The 23,706-nt window shown below is 35.5% G+C and overlaps 2 protein-coding genes across 8 annotated transcripts in view; both read right to left on the reverse strand.

The window, feature by feature from the left end:
• LOC138321053 (ADAMTS-like protein 2) overlaps window positions 1-14,204 on the reverse strand; it is a 121,079-nt gene extending 106,875 nt beyond the window's left edge. Inside the window, exons 1-7 of the mRNA XM_069264451.1 lie at window positions 13,834-14,204; window positions 9,373-9,482; window positions 8,761-8,836; window positions 6,953-7,055; window positions 6,388-6,551; window positions 5,434-5,554; window positions 5,175-5,255 (exon numbers count right to left, since the gene is read on the reverse strand). Of these exons, the coding sequence (XP_069120552.1) occupies window positions 5,175-5,255; window positions 5,434-5,554; window positions 6,388-6,551; window positions 6,953-7,055; window positions 8,761-8,836; window positions 9,373-9,482; window positions 13,834-13,932 (754 nt within the window). The 5' untranslated portion in view covers window positions 13,933-14,204. The remainder of the gene's footprint in view (window positions 1-5,174; window positions 5,256-5,433; window positions 5,555-6,387; window positions 6,552-6,952; window positions 7,056-8,760; window positions 8,837-9,372; window positions 9,483-13,833) is intronic.
• A 2,150-nt stretch (window positions 14,205-16,354) lies between these two features.
• The window catches only part of LOC138321057 (guanine nucleotide exchange factor VAV2-like), a 52,656-nt gene continuing 45,304 nt past the window's right edge, over window positions 16,355-23,706 (reverse strand). For all 7 annotated transcript variants that reach the window (XM_069264460.1, XM_069264462.1, XM_069264465.1 and 4 more), the window contains 3 exons: window positions 21,782-21,890; window positions 21,275-21,429; window positions 16,355-20,609 (listed from right to left, as the gene is read on the reverse strand). In XM_069264460.1, coding sequence (XP_069120561.1) covers window positions 20,562-20,609; window positions 21,275-21,429; window positions 21,782-21,890 — 312 coding nt within the window. In that variant the 3' untranslated portion in view covers window positions 16,355-20,561. The remainder of the gene's footprint in view (window positions 20,610-21,274; window positions 21,430-21,781; window positions 21,891-23,706) is intronic.

Raw genomic sequence — 23,706 nt, forward strand, 5'->3', positions numbered from 1 at the left:
ACTGCATGCACATATTGCTATTTATGAAACGTTATTTATGTAAATAAGAGGCAGGAAACTGTCACATATTGTTCTAGCTATTAAAGCCTTGTTATGTATTCATATTGAATATACCATGCTAGCTGCATTATCATATTTTATTATATCACAAAAAACGTTTTATTGTCAGTGGAGTCCGCCGAAACTTATTGCTTGTGCGTTTACATATAAATGTTGTATAATTTTAATATTCAGCGTATTTGTATACCTCGTCGTACGATATGCACGTGCATGTGGAGTAGAGTATGCTCCGCCACGTGTATCTAGTGACAAGACATGTAATGCAGTACATTACTGCACTATGCGTAAACATAGATTTTATCCTAAATATGCATGTCCATTCAATACCAAAGTCGTTTTACATGTATTTACGGTAGACGTGTCAGAATGCAAGTGCTGGAAGATAAAAGTTTCGAAATGCACGTGCAAATTGAACTGACCTAAATATACACGTGCATACTATGTCGGTATCAATACACATTGTAGTGCAATGTATTCTTCATTATGCACGTGCATTACAAGCGTCAAAATCCCCGAGCAAACGGTACACACTTGAAAATACACGTGTCTTTGGTAAAAACTCAGTTTACACATGGAAACAAAAAGAACTTATTTTGCACGCGCATACTATGCTTCAACGTTGTTGTACTTTTGATGTTATTTTGTCCGGTAATCTGTGTATCTACATATCCTGTTTTGATAAGAACCGTCCATGTATCTGTGTAAACAATAAAATCGATGTTGTGCTAGCTCCCGGCTTGCTTGTCTCTCGTCACCTGACACCGTGGACATGTGACCTTTAGATGATTGTTTTTCAGTGGACAGGCCATTGATCGCCTAGTCCTCGCTGTCAGTCTGCCTAGATTCTATCTTCCTAGTTATACTCGAGTGTACAATGAGCTGATAAAATAGCTGGTCAATATTGTTCACGTTAGTTGTATCACGTATGTCCAAAACATATTACTTTGAACGACATTTTAAAACCAATATCAAGATGTGATTTGTGACTCCATAGAAAATTCGGTCAAAGGCAAAGGCTTTAAGCAATGACAGCAATGGATAAAATATCACTGTTTTGGTTTCTTTTATTTAACATCCTATGAGCTAATATTGCGCGCGGGGAGAACGTGTGTGTTTTGGGAGACTGTGGTATGTTGTTATTTGTTGGTACAACTGAAGCTATGAGAAGGTATGATAGCAACTGTTGTCTACATACGGGTATTTTGGAGATAAAGGTATGATAGCAACTGTTGTCTACATACGGGTATTTTGGAGATAAAGGTATGATAGCAACTGTTGTCTACATACGGGTATTTTGGAGATAAAGGTATGATAGCAACTGTTGTCTACATACGGGTATTTCGGAGATAAAGGTATGATAGCAACTGTTGTCTACATACGGGTATTTTGGAGATAAAGGTATGATAGCAACTGTTGTCTACATACGGGTATTTTAGAGATAAAGGTATGATAGCAACTGTTGTCTACATACGGGTATTTCGGAGATAAAGGTATGATAGCAACTGTTGTCTACATACGGGTATTTTGGAGATAAAGGTATGATAGCAACTGTTGTCTACATACGGGTATTTTGGAGATAAAGGTATGATAGCAACTGTTGTCTACATACGGGTATTTCGGAGATAAAGGTATGATAGCAACTGTTGTCTACATACGGGTATTTTGGAGATAAAAGTATGATAGCAACTGTTGTCTACATACGGGTATTTTGGAGATAAAGGTACGATAGCAACTGTTGTCTACATACGGGTATTTAGGAGATAAAGTGCATGTCGTCAACAGTAACGTGGATGATTGATCGACAACCATAATTGAGGAAGATTCTTGTATTGTAATAAATAAGAAGCGTACTTATTCAACAAAAGAACACAAAAATATATATTTGAAAAGAAATGAAAAAAATAGTATACTGCAGCTGCAGCCATTATGAACGCTTATTAGATATACAAATAACCAACAGAAATGATATTTTATAACGAAAAGTATAGAAGGGCTGGGAACATTATGCATAGTGTCATAAAAAGAACAAATACAATGTAGTCTGAATGAATAGTACACGTACTTTATCCCAATTAGAGCACGTAATTTCGCAGGCTGAATGATATATATTCAGTGACACAGAAGACATCTTAAACCTTAGCAAGTGACCTATATACAGGTATCCGGTACAGGTAAGTATTGACAATACAATAAGAGCTCATCTTCGAAAATGCAGGAAATTCCATGTAACCTGGGACAGACGAAGCTTTCGGGGTAATGTTCAAGGCAATTAAAAATACACATTGTATGTCAAAATTGACCATTCATATGTATAAGACAAATTGAACTTCATTCACATTTTTTACTGTATTCTAAACATATCAGCGGGGACACTGAGACAAACTGTAGTTGTAATGGTGGCCATGGGAAATGATACCGTCATGACGAAAGAATCAACAGCAGAATAAGTGATGTTTTGAGGCGAAAACCCAACGAAACTACCAAACTGCTTAAATGAATCTCCAAGTTACACATAAGTCATTTTTTTCCATTTTTTTATCATTATGTGTTTGGTTCAATTCCAGAGAACATTAAATTTTGTACATATATAGGAAAAAACCCAGTTCTAATGAAAATTAGATCAGTCGGTTTTACTGTGATATGCCATAAAAGCCAATAGTGGTAAAATGCGTGTGAAACGTTCAAACTCGCTCGCTGTCCGCCATTACACATTGTGGTCGAACATCTTGTATGCCGAACCCTGTCCCTTGCTCGTAGAGTAATGCTACTTTTGTCTAGAACTGCTCAAATCGCTCTGACAGTAGTGTGTTTACCTTATTAGATGAATATCACCTTCTCAGTGGTTATGTATAGTTGTCTGTTTAACATTTGTTTAACGTGCGTGACTTTGGCTCGGGTATGGATACAGCGTACAAATTGTACCTGCATAATCGTATTGATCAACGATTTGTAATTACAACGGTATCAATTAAAATACTAGACAATAACGTGGAATTTGTCAAAATTTTATGCTATATGTTTCATAAGAAAAATAGAACGATACATTTATGCCATATTTTGCTTCTTGGTTATATAAAAGAATTAGCCTGAGCGAATTATCCCTTTAAGGTTTTTTCTGCAACTATATGTGAGGACTTCAAGAATCTGGCATGATTAATCGTAGAATCCATCTATGCAAAAGAGGCGCACTTCTCCAACCGAACAGCAACAACAATACATGGCGGTATGTCTTTTATGTTTCATCACAAACAACCGTAAATTCAGAAAAATATCGCAAATACTATATTTTCTGGATATCCCACGACCAATTTGTACTTCTTAGACATGATATCAAAACCTAGGTATTTAAACAGAAGTTGACAAACAATAAGGATATTAGGGATAATTTCATAAATATTATCTACGTTTAGTATGTCTAATCGTTGATTGCAGCACAGTAACTGCATGGCATTGAGTTTACATTAAGTACTTGGTAGGTGCTAACAAAGCAGACAAACTTGTATAAAACACCAGCTTTACCAACTACAAACACTTTCACATCTCACACTTTAAAATCAATCAGCAATCTTAGTGTGGCATAATTGGAAGTAAATATGGCCACATGGACGACAATTATTGATATAATTTATCAACAATGTAATGTTGACAAAAGAATGAACGCAACACTGATATCAAATATCGGCAATGTTATATTGACAAGAGTGAACGCAACATTGATATCAAATATCGGCAATGTTATATTGACAAGAGTGAACGCAACATTGATATCAAATATCGGCAATGTTATATTGACAAAAGAATGAACGTAACATTGATATCAAATATCAATAATGTTATGTTGACAAGAATGAACGCAACACTGATATCAAATATCGGCAATGTTATATTGACAAGAGTGAACGCAACATTGATATCAAATATCGGCAATGTTATATTGACAAGAGTGAACGCAACATTGATATCAAATATCGGCAATGTTATATTGACAAGAGTGAACGCAACATTGATATCAAATATCGGCAATGTTATATTGACAAGAGTGAACGCAACATTGATATCAAATATCGGCAATGTTATATTGACAAAAGAATGAACGCAACATTATCAAATATCGGCAATGTTATATTGACAAAAGAATGAACGTAACATTATCAAATATCAATAATGTTATGTTGACAAAAGAAAGAACGTAACATTGATATCAAATATCACCAATGTTATATTGACAAAAGAATGAACGTAACTTTGATATCAGATATCGGCAATTTTATGTTGACAAGAGTGACCGCAACATGAAATACCGCGCGTAATTTTTTTATATATTTCATTTCGGAAAATATAAACTTCTTGTGAGGTCTTTATATTGTTTTTGCTGAAATGAAGCAAACCATTATGAGCAATAGCCTGTTTAGGCGCACCCTACAGGGAAGCCAGATTTATCGCTCTTTATTTAACTGATCACTGATGTCAGGAAAAACCTCAACGCTCTAATATTTTAATTTGAACTCTATGCAATTCGTTAATAGTATAAGGATTGAATTATTTATCATTCTAAATTAATTGTAGAAATAATAACCTCTGTTAGACAAAATATATAGAGGATATTCCTTGTTTCTTGGTGAATAACTGTTATATTTCATCGAGTATCGGGACACTTTGATATTTGTCACTAGTGCAGAGTACGAATGAAACTCTCCACCACACGGAATGAAATATACCTGTTATTCATCAAGAGATATATTTATTACATTTTTTACGTTTCTGTTCTTGGACTAAAATAGGCCATTTTATATACCAGTCCATGTATTTCGATCAGCCGCAATTTTTCGCTTACTAATTGAGTCCACGCATGGGGCAAAATTTCGAAGAAAATTGCATAAGATAATCTAATGCAACACATTAAATTTTATGCTCAAACAATTGAAAAAGAAAAGTTTTTAAACATGAAAGATGAACGTAATATTACAGTTTTGATTTGATATATCAAAAAAAGCATGTTCAAAACTGATATCTTCACTCGGATGAAAAATACCAGTTATATTTTCACCATAAAATCTTATATGTCACTGCGAAAAATGTAATAAATCCAAGTTTGAATAATGAAATAGACTCACCCACGGTAGCTTCAGGCCCTGATGCTTGACGTATATTGATATTACGGGAACCAATCTCCAGCGCTAACAAATTCCGGTATCCTAAAAAAATATTGAAATAAAATGCTAACCCACAAGAACTATTTACTATAAATGAGTTTTTAAAAATATTCTAAGCCTATATATGGCGTAAGTGATTACCAAGAAAACAAATTACATAAATCTATCGTACTTTCAATGTTTTCATCAGTAATCGTTATAATTGTATATGTCTTTCCACCTGAATAAAGAACTTGTGAAATGGATCCAGACACCAGCTCACACGAACTTCCGTCACCGTTACAAACTCCACATCGGTCAAAGATGGCGCTAGAGTCCAGTTTAAAGTCACAGCCAAGTGTCTGAGAAACGAAAATAATACAGTTATATTACATTGGGGGGATATGAATATTAGTTAACCCAATTTGAAACTTGGATTTTTTTCCATAACGATTTCCTTGACGTTATCAAAGTTTTAGCCTATCGGGTGAACATTTGAGTCTGAAAGGTTCGAGACCTTTTCCTTGTGCGAACAATGCGCACAGTATTCAGTGAACATAATAGAAGGAGTGATTCCTCAGGAGCCAGTATATGTGACACTGTACTGGGTGGGTGTGTTGCTCGGTATCTTTGCTGGTATAATTCAGGGAGATTGCGCTAGTAGTAGTAGTACAGCTATCACAACATGAAAATATCAGGCTTACAATGGAAACATAGAAAATGCAGTTGCGACTTCCAGCATCCTAACTATCAATCTAAACCTTTTCCACACTCTTATAGTCTTTTGCTTTTACCCTTCTTTTTAATCACTTGGATGTACTTGTTTGTTTGGTGTTTTGTTATGGTTTTTTTTACTTTTTCTTATTTTAAAATGAAACATTAAATTGATTTCACTTTGAAACCTGGATTTCACCTAGAAACGTATTATAGTGTTATTAATCAAGTACAGAATGCATTCTCGTCTGAAATATCCAGTCCGATTTGAATCTAGATTACGAATTTACTATTATGTTGATATTTGTTGTTTCAAAAAAAAATCTCAGTAAAACACATCACATGAATTTGACCACAAATGAAAAAAGAAAGCCAATTTTCTAAACACTTATATAATGTATATGTTAATGTTGTCTTAATTTTAATAAAAACAATTACATTATCACCGTACCATAAAATTGGATTTCAGAGATAATCTTACCTCACATTGACCTTTCACACAAACTTTCGGGTTGTCGTCATGGGAACAGCTCGTGCCGTCGACAACCTGTGACGTAAACTTGACGACCAGACCGGCTACGTCTACTGCTGAGCAGACGAGTGAACAGGGGTGAAGACGCTTCCGTGACGTATTGGGCACGTGACCTAAAACAAACACGTGATATCATTGCATATCAACTGCAACATGAAAAGATAAGCATATGAACAGTACTTTTGAGTGGTTAGAATAATGCAACTCGTTTTTCATATCTACAAGGTAGTGGCGTGGCACAGAATAATTGGCAAGGCATAGAATGAATATAAAAGTTTGTTTTTTCAAAAACTGCCCGTCAACAAAGGTGGTCATTCTATTTCATTCAAACCATGAGTTCATATCGACAAGGTGGTAGTTTGCTGGTTAACAAGGCTATCAGACACCCTCGTTCGATTCAGAATCAGGCAAGGGGTTCCGATCGAATGAATACTTTGATAATTTCAGTCAAAATTACCTCTGAAGAGTGAATATATCCCTGCCAAAAATTGATTACGATATTAGTAATGTATACCTGTAATGAATGGTTTCCACGAAAGTCTTTGATTGTTGTGGTTAAGTCCATTAAAGAAAGCACATTGCAGACTTCGGAAGTCCAGAGCCCCATCCGGACATTTCTGTGAAAAAAAATGGTTTGAACGATTACAAAAATAACACATATGATATCAGAAAGAAGAATGACATTATTTGAGTCTTAACGCCCCATTACCAGTCAAGACAATTTTGAGACGTAATACGTATGTAATGTGTTGATAGTCTGAGCATGTTTTGAGAGGCTGGTGTGTCTCCTATGTTATAACAGTTGAACTCTGCAATTTTGATAGTGCTATCTGCATGAAGCATGCTTCTAAAACACTGAACAGCACAACCCACCAGGTCAAATTATACTGAAAACTGACAAACCAACTGTCATAAACATAAGATGGAGCAGAAATTACCATTTTGTAAATATAAACTTTATTTATTTTACATCGATTGAGAAACAAGTTATACAACTTATGTAAATCACTCTCGATGGCCCGGATGTAAGCGCGCGAGGGGTCTTAGTGTGGGAGGAAACCGGAGTGCCCGGAGAAAACCCACGTGATCGGGCAGGTGACCCCTGACCTTTTCACGTCCGTGCCGGGGATCGAACCCCGGCCGGCTAGGTGAATGGAGCAGAAATTACCATTTTGTAATCCTCATAATGACAGGCGTCTCACCTTAAGGCATAATAATATCGGATAAGATGTTAGGAATAAGATAATTTATTAGGAAGAAGACAAAATAAAATATCTTACATTTAGATGCCATCTATGACAATGCATATTTGTAACGTGTGAATTTCTAACGCCATTCTTGATGGCCCAAGATTCACCAATATCCCTTGACTTTAAGGACATAGGAAAGCATTACAGATTTTAAGGAATGCTTCATATATTATGCTTCCTTAACATTTGTGATGCTTTCCTATGGTGAATAAGTTCGTGAAACTGGACATAGAACAGCTATTCGATGGAACGAAAGGGCACTCCAAGTATTTTTCTTATCGTTCCTCTTCTTTCAACATTGTCTCCTTTTGTTTAATCTCTTGACATAACTTCAATTTTGATTTTAGAATAGCATCCGCCTATGTAGCGAAATATGTTTGAATTGCATTACCTGACTGAGACAATGTGCACTCTTAAATCGTGACCTAGATTATGGTATGCCTCGACAAGGGTACACACGGAGTCTTCCTCATAAGGGCGAACGTTCATCGAAAACCCGAAAGTGAGGCGGTACCATAGAAGATCAATCTGATTAAAACTATATCTTGATTCTCACGCCGTTCCGGTAAACCTCCTCTCTGTTACAGCAAGATGTGAAATCAAGATGTGATTTTGGTCAGATTGCATAGGAGATCAGAGGAGGTGCAAAGCTCATTAAAGAAGAACAGAAAAGACAATATCTCAAATTTAGTCGCCTTTTTAAGATTATGAATTGAGGAATAGCACGCATTAAAAAGTATAGGGTGCTATAAAATATAGTTCATGGGATTCAGTGAGATAGAATCAGAAAACATGACAAATACAAATAAGGCATGACACGAATAGTGAATGCAGTTTCTTAATCAGGTAACCCTTGATTTTAGTTCGAAAAATATCCACCTAAAGGTCAGCAAGTAATCGGACCACACGAATAGTGAACGTAATCTCTTAGACAAGCAAATCTCAATTTTAGTTCGAAAAATATCCACCTAAAGGAAAGCAAGTAATCGGACCACTGAAAAACAAATCACATCTTGAATTTAAATACCGATCTTAATTTATTTCATTTCTGTATCAGTGGTGTTATACTGACCCGGATGTTACAGGTGCGATGCTGTTCCACTTCCCCACGACACAGTTCACTGCCCACTGGCGTTATAGGGCGCCTGCTACAAAATAGAAAAAAAAACCCACCATAACGTGCATGTGGAAATTACATAAGGGGATTTAAGCAAGAGAAATCCACCTTAAATTTTCTCCGTGCTTATTATTTCTTTACATTGATGTATTTGCAGAATAACGCCAAGCGAATAGCTGATCTATTGAAATCACGTGGTTAGCCTCCGCGGAAAAAACATGTTAATAAAAACTTAGATAGCTTTGAATTTTTTTAAATAATTCTTATAATATTTTATAAACTTTGTATCATCTCAAAATTTCTTTTTAGATGAAACGGGTTACGACTCGTAATGAGTTATACTTACTGTGAAATTGAGGAATTGAAAACGATTAAAAGCATGTTCGACATCGATATTGTAATGAACAAACCATGCCATAAGGCTATCTTAAAAAATGATATCAACAGAACAACAAAAACGAACAAAGGAGGTGCAGACGGAAAACAATTTCAAATGAACTAAAATGAAATAAACATATTCAACATAAATTAAACCCTCAAACCGCAACGCACTCTCGTCCTACTTACCCAAATCTGTAGCAGGTCCTAGTCCGACGCTTTATTCCAACTCCACATGAACGAGAACATGGCGAGAACTCATTCCAGGCACTCCACCGGAAATCTTGGTCTGTCAGGGACTAAAATATTTTAATTAATGCAGTTACATATCCAAAGGTGTACGACAGGGTGATATGTTTGGTCCTCATCTTTTTGGCCATATAAGACACAGTTTGTTCACAACAAAGGTGTACCATATGTATCAGATTTATTCTACTCAATTGGTATTTGTTGATGTTTTTTTCTAGGATTTGCTATATATGGCATGATTGGAAATAGAAGAGTTTTTGAATAGCTGGATTAAGATACTCAATACGTTCAATTTCAATGGACTTGTTTGTCCTCAATAGATAAATTTTGGCTTTGGTTTGGGTTAAAGCCGAAGAACCCTAAAACACCTAACTACGATGATCACCTGATAATTGCCCACTCGACCACCACGGCCCAAGGATATGATTCAAACTGAAGTAGTCAAAAGGCACGGTCCTTGGAAAGGATTCTTCTTATTGCAAAATCTACTATTGGTTGATAAGTTGATATAAGAAGTTATAATTATATATTTTCTGTAAATTATTTTATGGATATAAAGGAAATGCTAGCGTGCATAACTATATCATGATGCATCAGCTGGATTACAATACGTCTGTCATCCTGTTGGTAACTAAACACCCAATTATCGTCTTCAGCGCTTCAAACTATGGAATATTTCATTAAATGTTGTGTTCAAAAATGTAAACTTTGTATTACAGTGAAACGCAGAAAAAAGAGACAAATTTTCTGGAAAAAAATCTGTATTCATTCCATATTCGTCTTTAATGATAGTGTACAATGGACAATAATTTGGTTTCTTGTTGCAGATCATGTCTCACGATTTCACGGTTATTACTCCCCATGTACAGCCATGCACTTTTTACCTCCGTCATCAAATCCGTGTAATTTGAGAGTGTGCTTCGGCTGTTTATAGATACTAGTGAGTTGTACTACAGTAATATATTCTGACCATGTTAAACAACTGTCACGTACCATTAGTAAGCAAGATGTTAAATACGGCGACAAGGCGTCTTGTCTGGGTCGTCAAGGACGCAACATACCAGTGGGGAAAATTATATCAGAGACAAAACACAATTAGTTTTGAAAGGACACGTACACAATGGTTGTTTGCAGACAAATTTTTTTTTAAATTTGATAATGTGTCTTATTACTTGTCATGATGGTTTAAGGACATTTAGGTTTGTTGTTGTTAATGAAAGCCAAAGTACCTTGAGAAGATTTGAGAAAGGAGTCGGTCTTTACTGTCATACTTGTTGACCGGCTTTTTTTCTAATAGATTAAAAAAACACAAGGTGAATTATGTAACAGGTTTTAACAAAGACTATCTCTATCAAATTTGGCGAGGACACAAAAACCAGTCGCGAGGTTAAAACACTTTATTTTCAATCAAGTTATGATTAGTTTGCAGAAGGGTTCGGCCTACCCAAGATGAGTTCAAAAGAAACCAAACCAAATAAGTTTTTTTTTCTGCTCAAAGGAACCGTCCGAGATGGTTTGCTTTTACTAGTTAAACATGTTTTTGTGGACTGCACATAGTGAAAGTTTTTTATCATGATCCAACATTGATGAAGTTCGACTAAAAGTAATACTGATTCGCATGCGTCCATGAAACTGAATATCCATTTACATGTAACATTGATATAGGATGACAAGATGACAAACACAAAGTGTACAAATACACAATAAAGTGCGGAACACAACACCGACACACGACACCTTAACAGGGTCATTACCATCCCACAGTTACAGACATTCCGTGAAGAATAAGGAGCCACCAGGACACCAAGGGGCACAGAGTGCGCTTTTGTGTGTGTGCTGTCGTAAACATAATAAAAATGTTATATTAAAAAATATACTCATCCGTGCCATCGGAGGGGTACGACGTGTCGCTGTGGTACCTGGTAAACAAAGTTGCTTTAGACTATTTTATATTTGCGTGCGACTAATTTTTGCGTCTTTTGTTGGCGGTAAATAATTTCCGCGATATTGTTTCTAACACAAGTATAGTCATCCTCGACACTCCAGGGGTTACTATAACTGATATCATATCCACCCCTGGACTAGCTTTCTCATACAAAAAAACCTGGATTAAAATGTAGTAAAACAGGAGGTAACATATTTATTCCTTTCATGTACATCAAAAGAGCCGTTTAACGGTATACTGCGGTTCATTGTGTGGCTTTGAACCTTCAAATGACATGTGATTGATTAAGATTTTTTCTCTGCTGACCTGCCTCACTATGAGATAGTCCAGGGGCGGGTATAACGTCAGTGATAGTAACCCTGGAGTGTCGAGGATGAAGTAAAGTAGAATCATAAGAGTATAGATCGCGATATTAAATCGTCGCAAAAAGCATTGGGTCACACACAAACCGCGAAAATAAGTCGCTGTGAAGATAAGCAGTAACTGTGCCTACACTACCTATAATGTATGGTTAGGTGCACCCAACTAGCATTGGTAGATAGGTACAAGATTTTGAAAACAATGTGTGTATTGTGTATGCTAAGAGAGGCGTCGCGAACATTTCGAACAGGAAAGAAGAGGGTTGGGGATAGGGAAAAGTGTCACTTCCGGGGGAATTTTGTCTCATAGAATAGCTGAACATGTTTGTGGGTTTTTTTAAGCACATAATGAGATTTTTTTTAAATAAAAACAAATTAAGCTTAAATATGATATGCTGTCGGCGCAATTGTCTCCATTATATACAACATAAGCTTTTGTCAGGAAAAAAAGAGGGTTCTGACCAACTAGTCCCGTGCCAATTGGGAGCTGTGGTTAAATAACTGCGATTCAAAAGGTTATTATCGTTAGTACTCACTCATGTAAGACATATTTGTTAAATTTAAAACTTGAAACTTGGCGGTGGAGCTGTAAACCTTGTATTTTTCAAATGTATTTGCCTCGCCTGTTTTTTGAAATATCTAAGGATGTGTGCCCAAATTTGTATCATTTTGACAGTTAATGTTGAAGAGGGAGAGTTCAACTGTTAGTGGTGCAAATGCCTTGGTGCAGTGATTCAATATCTTGTATAAAAATGAATTGGTGCCTAAGGATAGTCTTAATGGTGCTCCCTTCAGTGTGAAATGGAGTACTTTGAAGATGACGCCCGTTATTGTTAAACTAAAGGTGTGTTATCAAAACCAGGGCAATGTGACTATGTATAGGTGTGTCTTTGCTATATTTCAAACGTGAAAAACCATTGGTAGTATACGGATATTACACCAATATGACGGACGAACTTCTAAATGGTCAAGAAAACATATCATTTGTAAAAGTAACAAAGGCATCCGATCTGACAACAGTTTATATTTAAGAAAATAAAGTTTGAAAAAAAAAATAAAAAAATGTCTTCCAAATGTCAGTCTTAACAAAGAACCTACATTTTATTAATCAGTCCCCAAATGACGTCCTACTGAGGACATGTCGGCTGAATTTCAGCATTGTGTTTATCTGTGGGGAGTACGTTTCTTTATATTCTAAAGGTGCTTGCAACTTTTCCCCAGAATGGTGATAGAGCGATACAATTGCTCGTCTAACGAAGGATCGAAATGTTGTTATTGTGTTGCCAAATTAAATGTTATACAGGTAATTTCACGGAAAGAATTCTAATTCTGGATCAAACGGAAAATAATTGTGATTTGCATATAAAAGGCAAAGTTTGTTTACATTAAGCACGTTCGTAAAACATCCTAGTTGACCCAGAGGGTCGACAGTCTTATGACCGAACCTGAACTTTAGGGGTAATACAAAACTCACTGGTTAATGTGAAATATATTTAAACAGGTGTTGATTTCATAAGTAATAAGCATGAGGAATATTTTACCTGAAATAAATAGGAGTTGTAATATTACAGCAACAATGCAGAGGGAAATCTTCCAATTTCTTCTTAATTCTATTTTCTAATTGCAGTAAAATGGGTCGGACAATTTAACTTCGTCACAATTCAAAAAAATTACTATCAGCTTTTCAAATCACAATAGTCCTTCTAACTGACGCACAGTACCAACAAGTGACGTCATATATTATTGTTGTCAACATTGATAGATCAGTTAGTTACTGTTTGTTATGTAAATAAACATATTGTTATTACTGGGATTTCGTTCCCCTCCTCGTTAGGTTTCTCACGATCAACCACCCACTGACTTCAAAATTCATCGTTCCCTTGTTATTAAAAAGCAAGTAATTAATAGTGATGTAAATTAAGGTTGTGAATTTATCTCTTAAAGTAATAATCAACAATAATTTAATTTAAGCCAATATTACCATTATTGGTTCATGGCGAGTTACATAAAAAATTATTTTAACTAGTTTTCCTTCCTTTATTACAATATAGATTAAACTGGGGATATTATTCGCATTATGCTTGGATAACTACTTACCGTTTCCACCTGTCCATGGTTCCCGGAACTCCATATTTGGTCAGGAAGTATGAGTAAGCTATAAAATACAGACGCGTACAACTCCTTTAGGCAAACCATGTGAACGTGCGGACCGGAGGCTGGCCAGGAGAATCAACTTAATACACGGACGGTAATTGTACCAACATCAGATACAGAAAGTGTTATATACCAGGTATACGTATATTGGTGGGGCTATCTGTTGACTGTCGACAGTGCCTCCACGACACCCGATACTATTGGTGTAGAATTTCTCTGATGTCTATCAAACGTTTTTCTCCGCTTTCTCTCCTGTATTATGTGTGTTTATTCAGGTGCTGTATGAGTTGTAGATATGTATCCCCTTACAAGCTCGCCGGTAGGTTCTGTAATACATCTCCTACACCGAGCAGGCTTTATACAGGTACAAACATCTGTGTAGACCCTCAAACCTCACAACCAACATGTGACAAAATATAGAGACAGTGTTGTATTTCTTAATTTAGGCCAGCAGCTTTTCTTTGATTCATTTATTTATGATTGATTTACATTTTTGTCCTTTTTTTCAATTTTGGTCATTGTGCATGCAATTTTTTAGTGAAGGAGTACCTGTTGAAATATCACCGACCTACATTGACCAGTACTTGTGTTGCAATGAAGGCTGCAACGCCAGTCAGAAAGTCCTTTTGCTGTAAGAATCAACTTAACAAAGAGTGGGTAAATGTAAAATGTAAGCCACTGTAGGCCCTAAGTCACCGTTTAGTCATTACGCCCGTAAGGTTTAGGGCTTGTATCGTAGGATGTCAGTGTAATAAGATCGAGTAGAATGTAAGATAAAAATGTACCAAAGTAACCCGGTCATCTCAACCTATTTCAATTGTATATATGATATTTGATATAATAGATACTGTATATATATTTAAAACATATTACATGTATGTCAAACATTGTATGGATGAGATACCATGTGAATGTTTGGTTACGATACATTGTATAAATGATATCTAACCTGTCTTACCAACCACCTCTGAATCAAGACCATATCCCTATTTATACAAGACCTCTACGAGACCACTTTCTCCGGGTCCTAAATAGCACGAGTATAAAATGGTCATTTGACTTCAAACACCATTTTTTGTATCTTAGTTGGTTTTTAGACTCGATTGTAAGGTAAATTGAATAGCTAGGATACATTGTAAAAGAGACAAATTGTTTATATGAGATTTCATATTTATATATGCATCAGAAATAAAACATGGCATATTGGAAATACATGTGTATCGGTATACAATGCATGTAATATGCGTGAATGTGTATCAACATGTAATTTTGATGTGTTAATTGTATAGACTCGGGAGACGATCCATTTGATGCATTACATTGTATGGTTGATTGGTTATGCATAACGAGCTATGAACAGATAGGGTGATTAAGGAAGGGCGCCACTGTATGCATTGTACTGCGTACATTTTGTTTGTGAATGTATGAATGTTTATATTTGCGTTGCTTCTCCTTATAAGAGCGGTCATCTTGCCCTTTTGATGGTGCATGCCACGAAAGACAATAGGCAGCACACCTCACCCGATTATCATTACACTGACATGTTTTTGCCATTCCCTTTATGTAGAGTACCAGTTAGCAGGGGTTAGAATATGGTGTCTCGACCAGGGGACAGCACCAAGAGGCTTCCTAACATTGTATGGTACAGATGTGTGACAATGTAAAGATATGACAATTGTATAAATATGTGATACATTGTATAGATTTATATATTGTATTAACGTGACACATTGTACATTTTTATATATTGTATAAGTGATATATTGTATAGATTTTATACATTGTACAGATTTTATACATTATATAGATTATATGCCTTGTATTGATGTTATATAGGTGTTATATAATCATACAACTTTACAATTCGAATTTGGATACAGTGGGTGTATGGCAGTACCAAGTTTCAGTTTCATCAACTTTATGTCACCTGACCATAGGTCATGGTGACCTATTGCGATAGTCTTTTGTCCGTCGTCGTGCGTTAACATTTCCTTGTGAACGCGATAACTTAAGTAAATATAAAACGAGCTTAATGGAACTCTGTATATTGACTAACATTGGAAATATCTCGGACGAGTTCGAAAACCAGCTTGATTCGACAGTAATTTACGGAGTTATTGCCCTTTGCACTAATAATTATTATTGGACCTTGTCTAGGCGATAACTTGAATAAATATGAACCGAGCTTAATGAAATTTTGTAAGTAGACTAACAATGGAAAGATCTTGTACGAGTTTGAAAATCAGAGTTATTGCCCTTCATTAGATATAAACCGCGGCTAATGAAACTTTGTATGTAGACCTATTAGATCTATGTTCCTGATTCGTGAACAAAAGACATCAGTTGGCTAGTAAATGACATAACTAATTTGTATCAATTACCAGGTGACCGTTAAGACCCATGGGCCTCTTGTTTCAAGATGCAAAACATGACAGTCAGTGACAGAAATGATCAAAACTTGACGTTAATTGAAGATTGTATTTATTGTAATATTAGAGAACAATGCCTTACACTCTATATAATACAATGTAACAGCAAACAATACCTAAAGTGAACTTATTCCTCAGTCAACACGGCTCAGGGAATGCTTGCTAATTAAGTAATGAGTAACTAGCATCAATAAGGTAATTATCTATAATCTCATTGTGTTGTTAGTTGTAGAGATAGGAAGAAGTTCACTATTCACGTATTCGTAAGCGTTGCTGTTCAAGGATGTGACATAACAAAAATTATCTGGTTATGATGACGCTGTACATATCATTATTATGCATCGTTCACCAGCTTCTTAAAATATTAATCTGTAACCAGTTATAGCACTTACACGATATAAAACATAGTAGTAAATATGCTTCATTTATTATTATAATCAAACATATTTCAGGGGTACTGGTAAATCATTTGTATGAGTACAGTTAGTATTGAATTAAGACTGGACTAATTAAACATTCTGTAAGCTTGTATTTTGAAATAGTAATAAGTTTTGATGTGTTAATTCATACTTAAGCTACCAAGTTAAAATTGGTAAAGCACAACAATTTGAGCACACCAATACTAGCTAATTATCAGGATATAATTGTTCCAACTAGGAGAATGTTCTTCCTAGGTACAATCATTTGACTTAAACAATAATTGTACTACAATGATTGCATGACTTATAAAGTTTCAAGTTATATATAATATACACTAAGTTTATGGAAGAAATAAAGAGCTGATAAAAAATTTCCTATTTTCAGAAATAATAATAATAAAATATAAAACATTTCTTATAATACATTGTAATATGAATTAAAGATATTTGAAAGCTTGTGTCTTAATTAGTTTTCATAATCAATATCATCAAATTAAGATTTTTCTTGTAGTGGCCATAAGTATTATTTTTTCACATTTTTCATATAAAAATGATCACATTATACTGTAAATTAGTGAGACTAACATGACTTCAATTCTCCTCTCCTTGTACAAGCCTATCAATGTATAGCTAGTTACGAATAGAAACATTGACTGTGCACATTTGTTATATAATAAAACTGGCCTGTCCTAAAAATATCTAAATCACAAATAATGTATGGCATATCTTTATCCCTGTAATAGCTTATTATACATAAATAGTTAAAGGCTCATCACCTTTCCGAAACAAAAAACGTTAATAACATCATGAAATATAAATTGATGGCCTAAGATGAGGTTACAATACCAAACAAATGCAAGATTTCCCCCGAAAGCTATGTTACAGTGAAGCTACCTTTCAATGTTTTGCCGTCTGTCACAGTGATAGTTAACTACCGCTCGGTAATTAGGACGACGCTGGGAAACATAATACGACCCGCGTTATAAAAAATAAAATTTAATTTATTTAAATCTAATTGTTTAGAAGGTGATTACAGGTATAGTATCAGCGGTAAGTTAATAACTTTAGTGACTCTACAAATTTCTCAATCTCGTTTTACATTTCAATTAAAAAAAACAAAAGCCGTTTCGGAAAGGTAGTGGGCCTTTAACGGAAAGATACCTCTTTCCAGTTATGCAACAGTTTCAACAGTTTATTTGGTTTCCTCAGATACTTGAAAATGTAAAACATGAGGTGAAACTGGTTTTGAAAGGTGTACTCAGCTACATGTATATGTAGTGATATTTTCACCAAACTTAATTGTCACTTGTCTAAATACTGTGATCAGTCACTATAATCAACTCTTATTAATAATTTCTTGAATGACCTCAATAAATTATAATATTGTGACCTCTTGTCTATGACCAGGACCTTTACCATTAGAAGAGTATCCGGAGAGTCGTTAATTAACACACAGTGATAACATGTAAATTCAAAGGCAACAGATTTGGTAAGACGTCTAGTAAATTAAGTATCTGGTTGTGTATTTGAGTTAAGAATACTTGAAATATAATCCTTAAAATTGTGGTCGGGACCAACTTAATACTTAAAATAAAAGTTAAATATATTAACAAGGTCCAAATCAGAAAGGGTGTTTCAGTGTTAATTAAGTTGAAATTGACACGGTTTCACTGTATTCTTTGCCTACCCTATCGGCTGTAAGATACCTGTCAGCACCCTTCTGTTGGTGTAATATACATGTATATCTCTCCCTTCTCCATGACAACATTATTTCTAAATATTTACATTTTCACTGCAGTCCCACTATGTAACTTTACCAAGCCCAATTGGCAGTCATATAGACAATGAACTTCAAACCCTTATTATGATGTCATTATCATTGTGACGTCATAATTGTCGTGCCAGCGATCACGGAAGGCAGCTGTTCAAATGACTGTTCCATCCATGATGATAACAAACGTTTATTTCATTATAGAGGCAAAATTCCTTGGGATTTCATCATAAAATGGTAACCACATGTAAATATAAGCATTGAACATATTTCAGTTGGCATTCATATTGGCTATGAATGCCAACTGAAAGACATTCAATGCTTAAATAACCACATAGCTTGTAGTTTTCGCAAGTTAAAAATTTCACAATTTCCACTTAAAATAAGGAAATTTCCCAATGTTTTGTTCATGAGTCAAATTACAACATTCATTGTCAGCTATACATTATCCATTGACTTGTAATCTTAATAACAAGGATTTTAGTTGCTACTTGGTCATAATACAGACTTGAAAACAAATTTTTCTTGAACCAGAGCGTTGCTGTGCCATTAACTTACCGTACTCCCTAAGATTATGTTTCTTACATACCCTGGGTGCTCATTACAGCAAAGAGAGAATGTGCTTATTTATAATTAGTATTAAAATTAAGGACCAGTTATATTTTAATATGTTAGCAAATATATACATACGGCCCACATAATATATATATATATATATGTATGTATATACCATGTATAGCACATCTGTGATATGCCAGCACTGTTCAGCACTGTTTGTGACTGGGTTAAATGAAGATTAAATACAAGGTCTCTCTGTAATGTCCACTGTAAACAATGGAAGCAATAACTGAACCCTTCAGTCTGTAGGACAGAATACCAATACAAAGCACCAGTGAAATTATTGAAATATTCTGCCATCAAATTTTGTAACATAAGTATTACCACAAGTACATGACTACGACACCAATGATTTGCTACACTGTTAGCATAAATACTTTCCAGTCCAATTACTGACAAAATTGTAGAGAGGTAGCATCGATGTGCTGTAAGAATGCAGGTCATCATGAAAACCATTTAACAAGAGAGGCATAAAAGGCTGACTGGGTATTCTGAAGTAGTGATGCTTGAATTGAACTGCAGGCTAGAATTATGTTAGCATATTAGTTCACACATAGGTAAAGATTTATGTCCAACTAGGTCCTCACATAAGTCATTATTTATCTATTATTGCTCTCAGTCAAGGACACATCTAAATATCACAGTACACTGTCACAATTATAGTAACCATGGTGACACATGTAATGTGTTATATGTCCTGTTACCTTGGTAACAATTGCACACTTGTCTTAACCATAGTAACACGTGTACTATGTCACAACTCAATAACCTTGGTGACATGTGTACTGTGTCACAGCTCCAGTAACCTTGGTGACCTGTGTACTATGTCACAACTCCTGTAACCTTGGTGACATGTGTACTGTGTCACAGCTCCAGTAACCTTGGTGACATGTGTACTGTGTCACAGCTCCAGTAACCTTGTTGACCTGTGTACTATGTCACAACTCCAGTAACCTTGAAAACATGTGCACTTTGCCACATATCCTGTAACAGTATAGACTTATGTACTGTGCCACTGTTTCGTGTCCCACTTAGTCTGTACACTAGCACACACAGTGTGATATGCCACGTATTGTCTGTACTGCCCTATGGTTATACTGTGCGTTACTCAAGTGAATCACAAACTATATGAATGATGCCCCACAATTTGTAGTCTGCAACAAGTCTGCATATGTACATCACCATGAGTTTACATAGCTTTGAGCTATGATAACCTCCAACAGGAATCTTCCATATAGACAGATAGCAAGGTGGTTATCTAAGATGAATATTATAAATAATGGGATATTAATCCAATATTCACACAATACATAAGCAGATGACCCATTACATGGGTGGTTTGAATATCCCCACTGATTGTCTCTCCTGATCAACAGTGTCTCTGTTCCAACACCAGGTGGTGCAATTTCACATATTGAATTTGAATATTGTGGATCATTCTTCGTCCTCTTCTCTGACATAAGCTAGTGGGAAGTAGCCGACCTGAAATATAGAAATATATTAAATATACAATACAATGGACCAAAACTAATATCTTTGTATTAGAATATCATTTGTAATGCAAATTATCACTGATCTTCTTTGTTCAGTGCTTTGTTACAGGAAGAGAGTTTTTTCCATTGTTACTGTCTATAAGGAACAATGATTTCCTTTTATATTTACCTGAGGAATGTGTTTTCTTTTTATTTAGCATAATGAACAATGAATTGTTTTTGTTCATGAAATACTATCTAACAAGCGCTATACTACTGTATGAGGATCAGTGTTCTATTTAACAACTTTTGTGTCAGGAACATTTGTCTCCTTTGATATTTTCATTGTGTGAGTAGCAATGATCTCCCCTTGTTATTTTGTGTGATGCTGCTATCTCTTTTATTACTCATTCAGTTATCTCCCTTGTTACTTACATTGTGAATAATACTTTGTACAAGGAGCAGTAATCTCCCTTATTACTCATTTTTGGTCAGTGATCTCCCTTGTTACTTTATGCAAGGAGCAGTAATCTCCCTTATTACTTATTTTGGGGTCAGTTGTCTCTCTTGACTTACTATGTGTAGGAGCAGTTATCTCCCTTTTTTCTTACTTTTGGGATCAGTTATCTCCCTTATTACTTACTTTGGGGATCAGTTATCTCCGTTGTTACTTACTTTATGTGAGGAGCAGTGCTCTCCCTTCCACCAGCCTTTGTCACTTCCTGTTTTACTGAATATGGCCACTCTGTCTCCGCGACACAGAGACAACTGTGTTGTAGCTGTAGCTGCATAATCATATACCGCTATAGCGTAACCAAGACAACGGGGACCTATCAATCAAACACAACCAAACCTTATTATTTCATCCTCATTATTTCAGTTTTTCAGTTATCAGGAATAGACTTAACTTTATAGTTTAATTTCCGCCTCCATGTGAACAATCAACCAATCACAATTTACGGTGACCATCTTTGGTGCTTTATCCAGGAATACAGGTGAAGGTTGAAGCTACTTAATATGATACCTGTTACAAATGTCATGTGATCATAAGTTTTTGAGACATTTGTGTTTTCCGAGAAAAGGAGTACATAAACTATGACAAACACAGTCAACAAGGCTATTTGACCATTTTTTTCCCCAAAGGTATCAAACTTATCCTATCCCAAAAGGGAGAGTACATACCTGGTCCAGTAGCACCGCCGACTTGTGTCTTGAAAGGATACACAAGTGTAGTATCCACGCCTGGGAAGCTGTCTTTGAGCGAGTTCTGCTGGTAGTACTCCACCAAGTCCTGCGTGTAAATTACATTGTAAGGATCTAGTAGGCCTTATACATACATTGTTTATCACACCAAAACCTAATGGGTGGGACTTATGGAACTGAGAGTATGTCAGTTATAGACAACACTGTGAATGTCAGTTATAGACAACACCGTGTATGTCAGTTATAAACAACACTGTGTATGTCAGTTATAAACAACACCGTGTATGTCAGTTATAGACAACACCGTGTATGTCAGTTATAGACAACACCGTGTATGTCAGTTATAGACAACACCGTGTATGTCAGTTATAGACAACACTGTGAATGTCAGTTATAGACAACACCGTGTATGTCAGTTATAGACAACACCGTGTATGTCAGTTATAGACAACACTGTGTATGTCAGTTATAGACAACACTGTGTACGTCAGTTATAGACAACACTGTGTATGTCAGTTATAAGACAACACTGTGAATGTCAGTTATAGACAACACCGTGTATGTCAGTTATAGACAACACCGTGTATGTCAGTTATAAACAACACTGTGTATGTCAGTTATAAACAACACCGTGTATGTCAGTTATAAACAACACTGTGTATGTCAGTTATAGACAACACTGTGTATGTCAGTTATAGACAACACTGTGTATGTCAGTTATAAACAACACTGTGTATGTCAGTTATAGACAACACTGTGTATGTCAGCTATAGACAACACTGTGTATATCAGTTATAGACAACACTGTGTATGTCAGTTATAGACAACACTGTGAATGTCAGTTATAGACAACACTGTGAATGTCATTTATAGACAACACTGTGTATGTCAGTTATACACAACACTGTGTACGTCAGTTATAGACAACACTGTGTACGTCAGTTATAGACAACACTGTGTATGTCAGTTATAGACAACACAGTGTATGTCAGTTATAGACAACACTGTGTATGTCAGTTATACACAACATTGTGTACGTCAGTTATAGACAACACTGTGTATGTCAGTTATAGACAACATTGTGTATGTCAGTTATAGACAACACTGTGTATGTCAGTTATAAACAACACTGTGTATGTCAGTTATAGACAACACTGTGTATGTCAGTTATAGACAACACTGTGTATGTCAGTTATACACAACACTGTGTACGTCAGCTATAGACAACACTGTGTATGTCAGTTATAGACAACACTGTGTACGTCAGTTATAGACAACACTGTGTACGTCAGTTATAGACAACACTGTGTATGTCAGTTATAGACAACACTGTGTATGTCAGTTATAGACAACACTGTGTATGTCAGTTATAGACAACACTGTGTATGTCAGTTATAGACAACACTGTGTATGTCAGTTATACACAACACTGTGTATGTCAGTTATAAACAACACTGTGTACGTCAGCTATAGACAACACTGTGTATGTCAGTTATAGACAACACTGTGTATGTCAGTTATAGACAACACTGTGTATGTCAGTTATAGACAACACTGTGTATGTCAGTTATAGACAACACTGTGTACGTTAGTTATAGACAACACTGTGAATGTCAGTTATAGACAACAGTTATAAACAACACTGTGTATGTCAGTTATAGACAACACTGTGTATGTCAGTTATAAACACTGTGTATGTCAGTTATAGACAACACTGTGAATGTCAGTTTAGACAACACCGTGTATGTCAGTTATAGACAACACTGTGTATGTCAGTTATAGACAACACTGTGTATGTCAGTTATAGACAACACTGTGAATGTCATTTATAGACAACACTGTGTATGTCAGTTATACACAACACTGTGTACGTCAGCTATAGACAACACTGTGTACGTCAGCTA

The sequence above is a fragment of the Argopecten irradians genome, chromosome 4 (genome assembly GCF_041381155.1).
Source record: "Argopecten irradians isolate NY chromosome 4, Ai_NY, whole genome shotgun sequence".
In the NCBI taxonomy this organism is placed as follows: domain Eukaryota; kingdom Metazoa; phylum Mollusca; class Bivalvia; order Pectinida; family Pectinidae; genus Argopecten; species Argopecten irradians.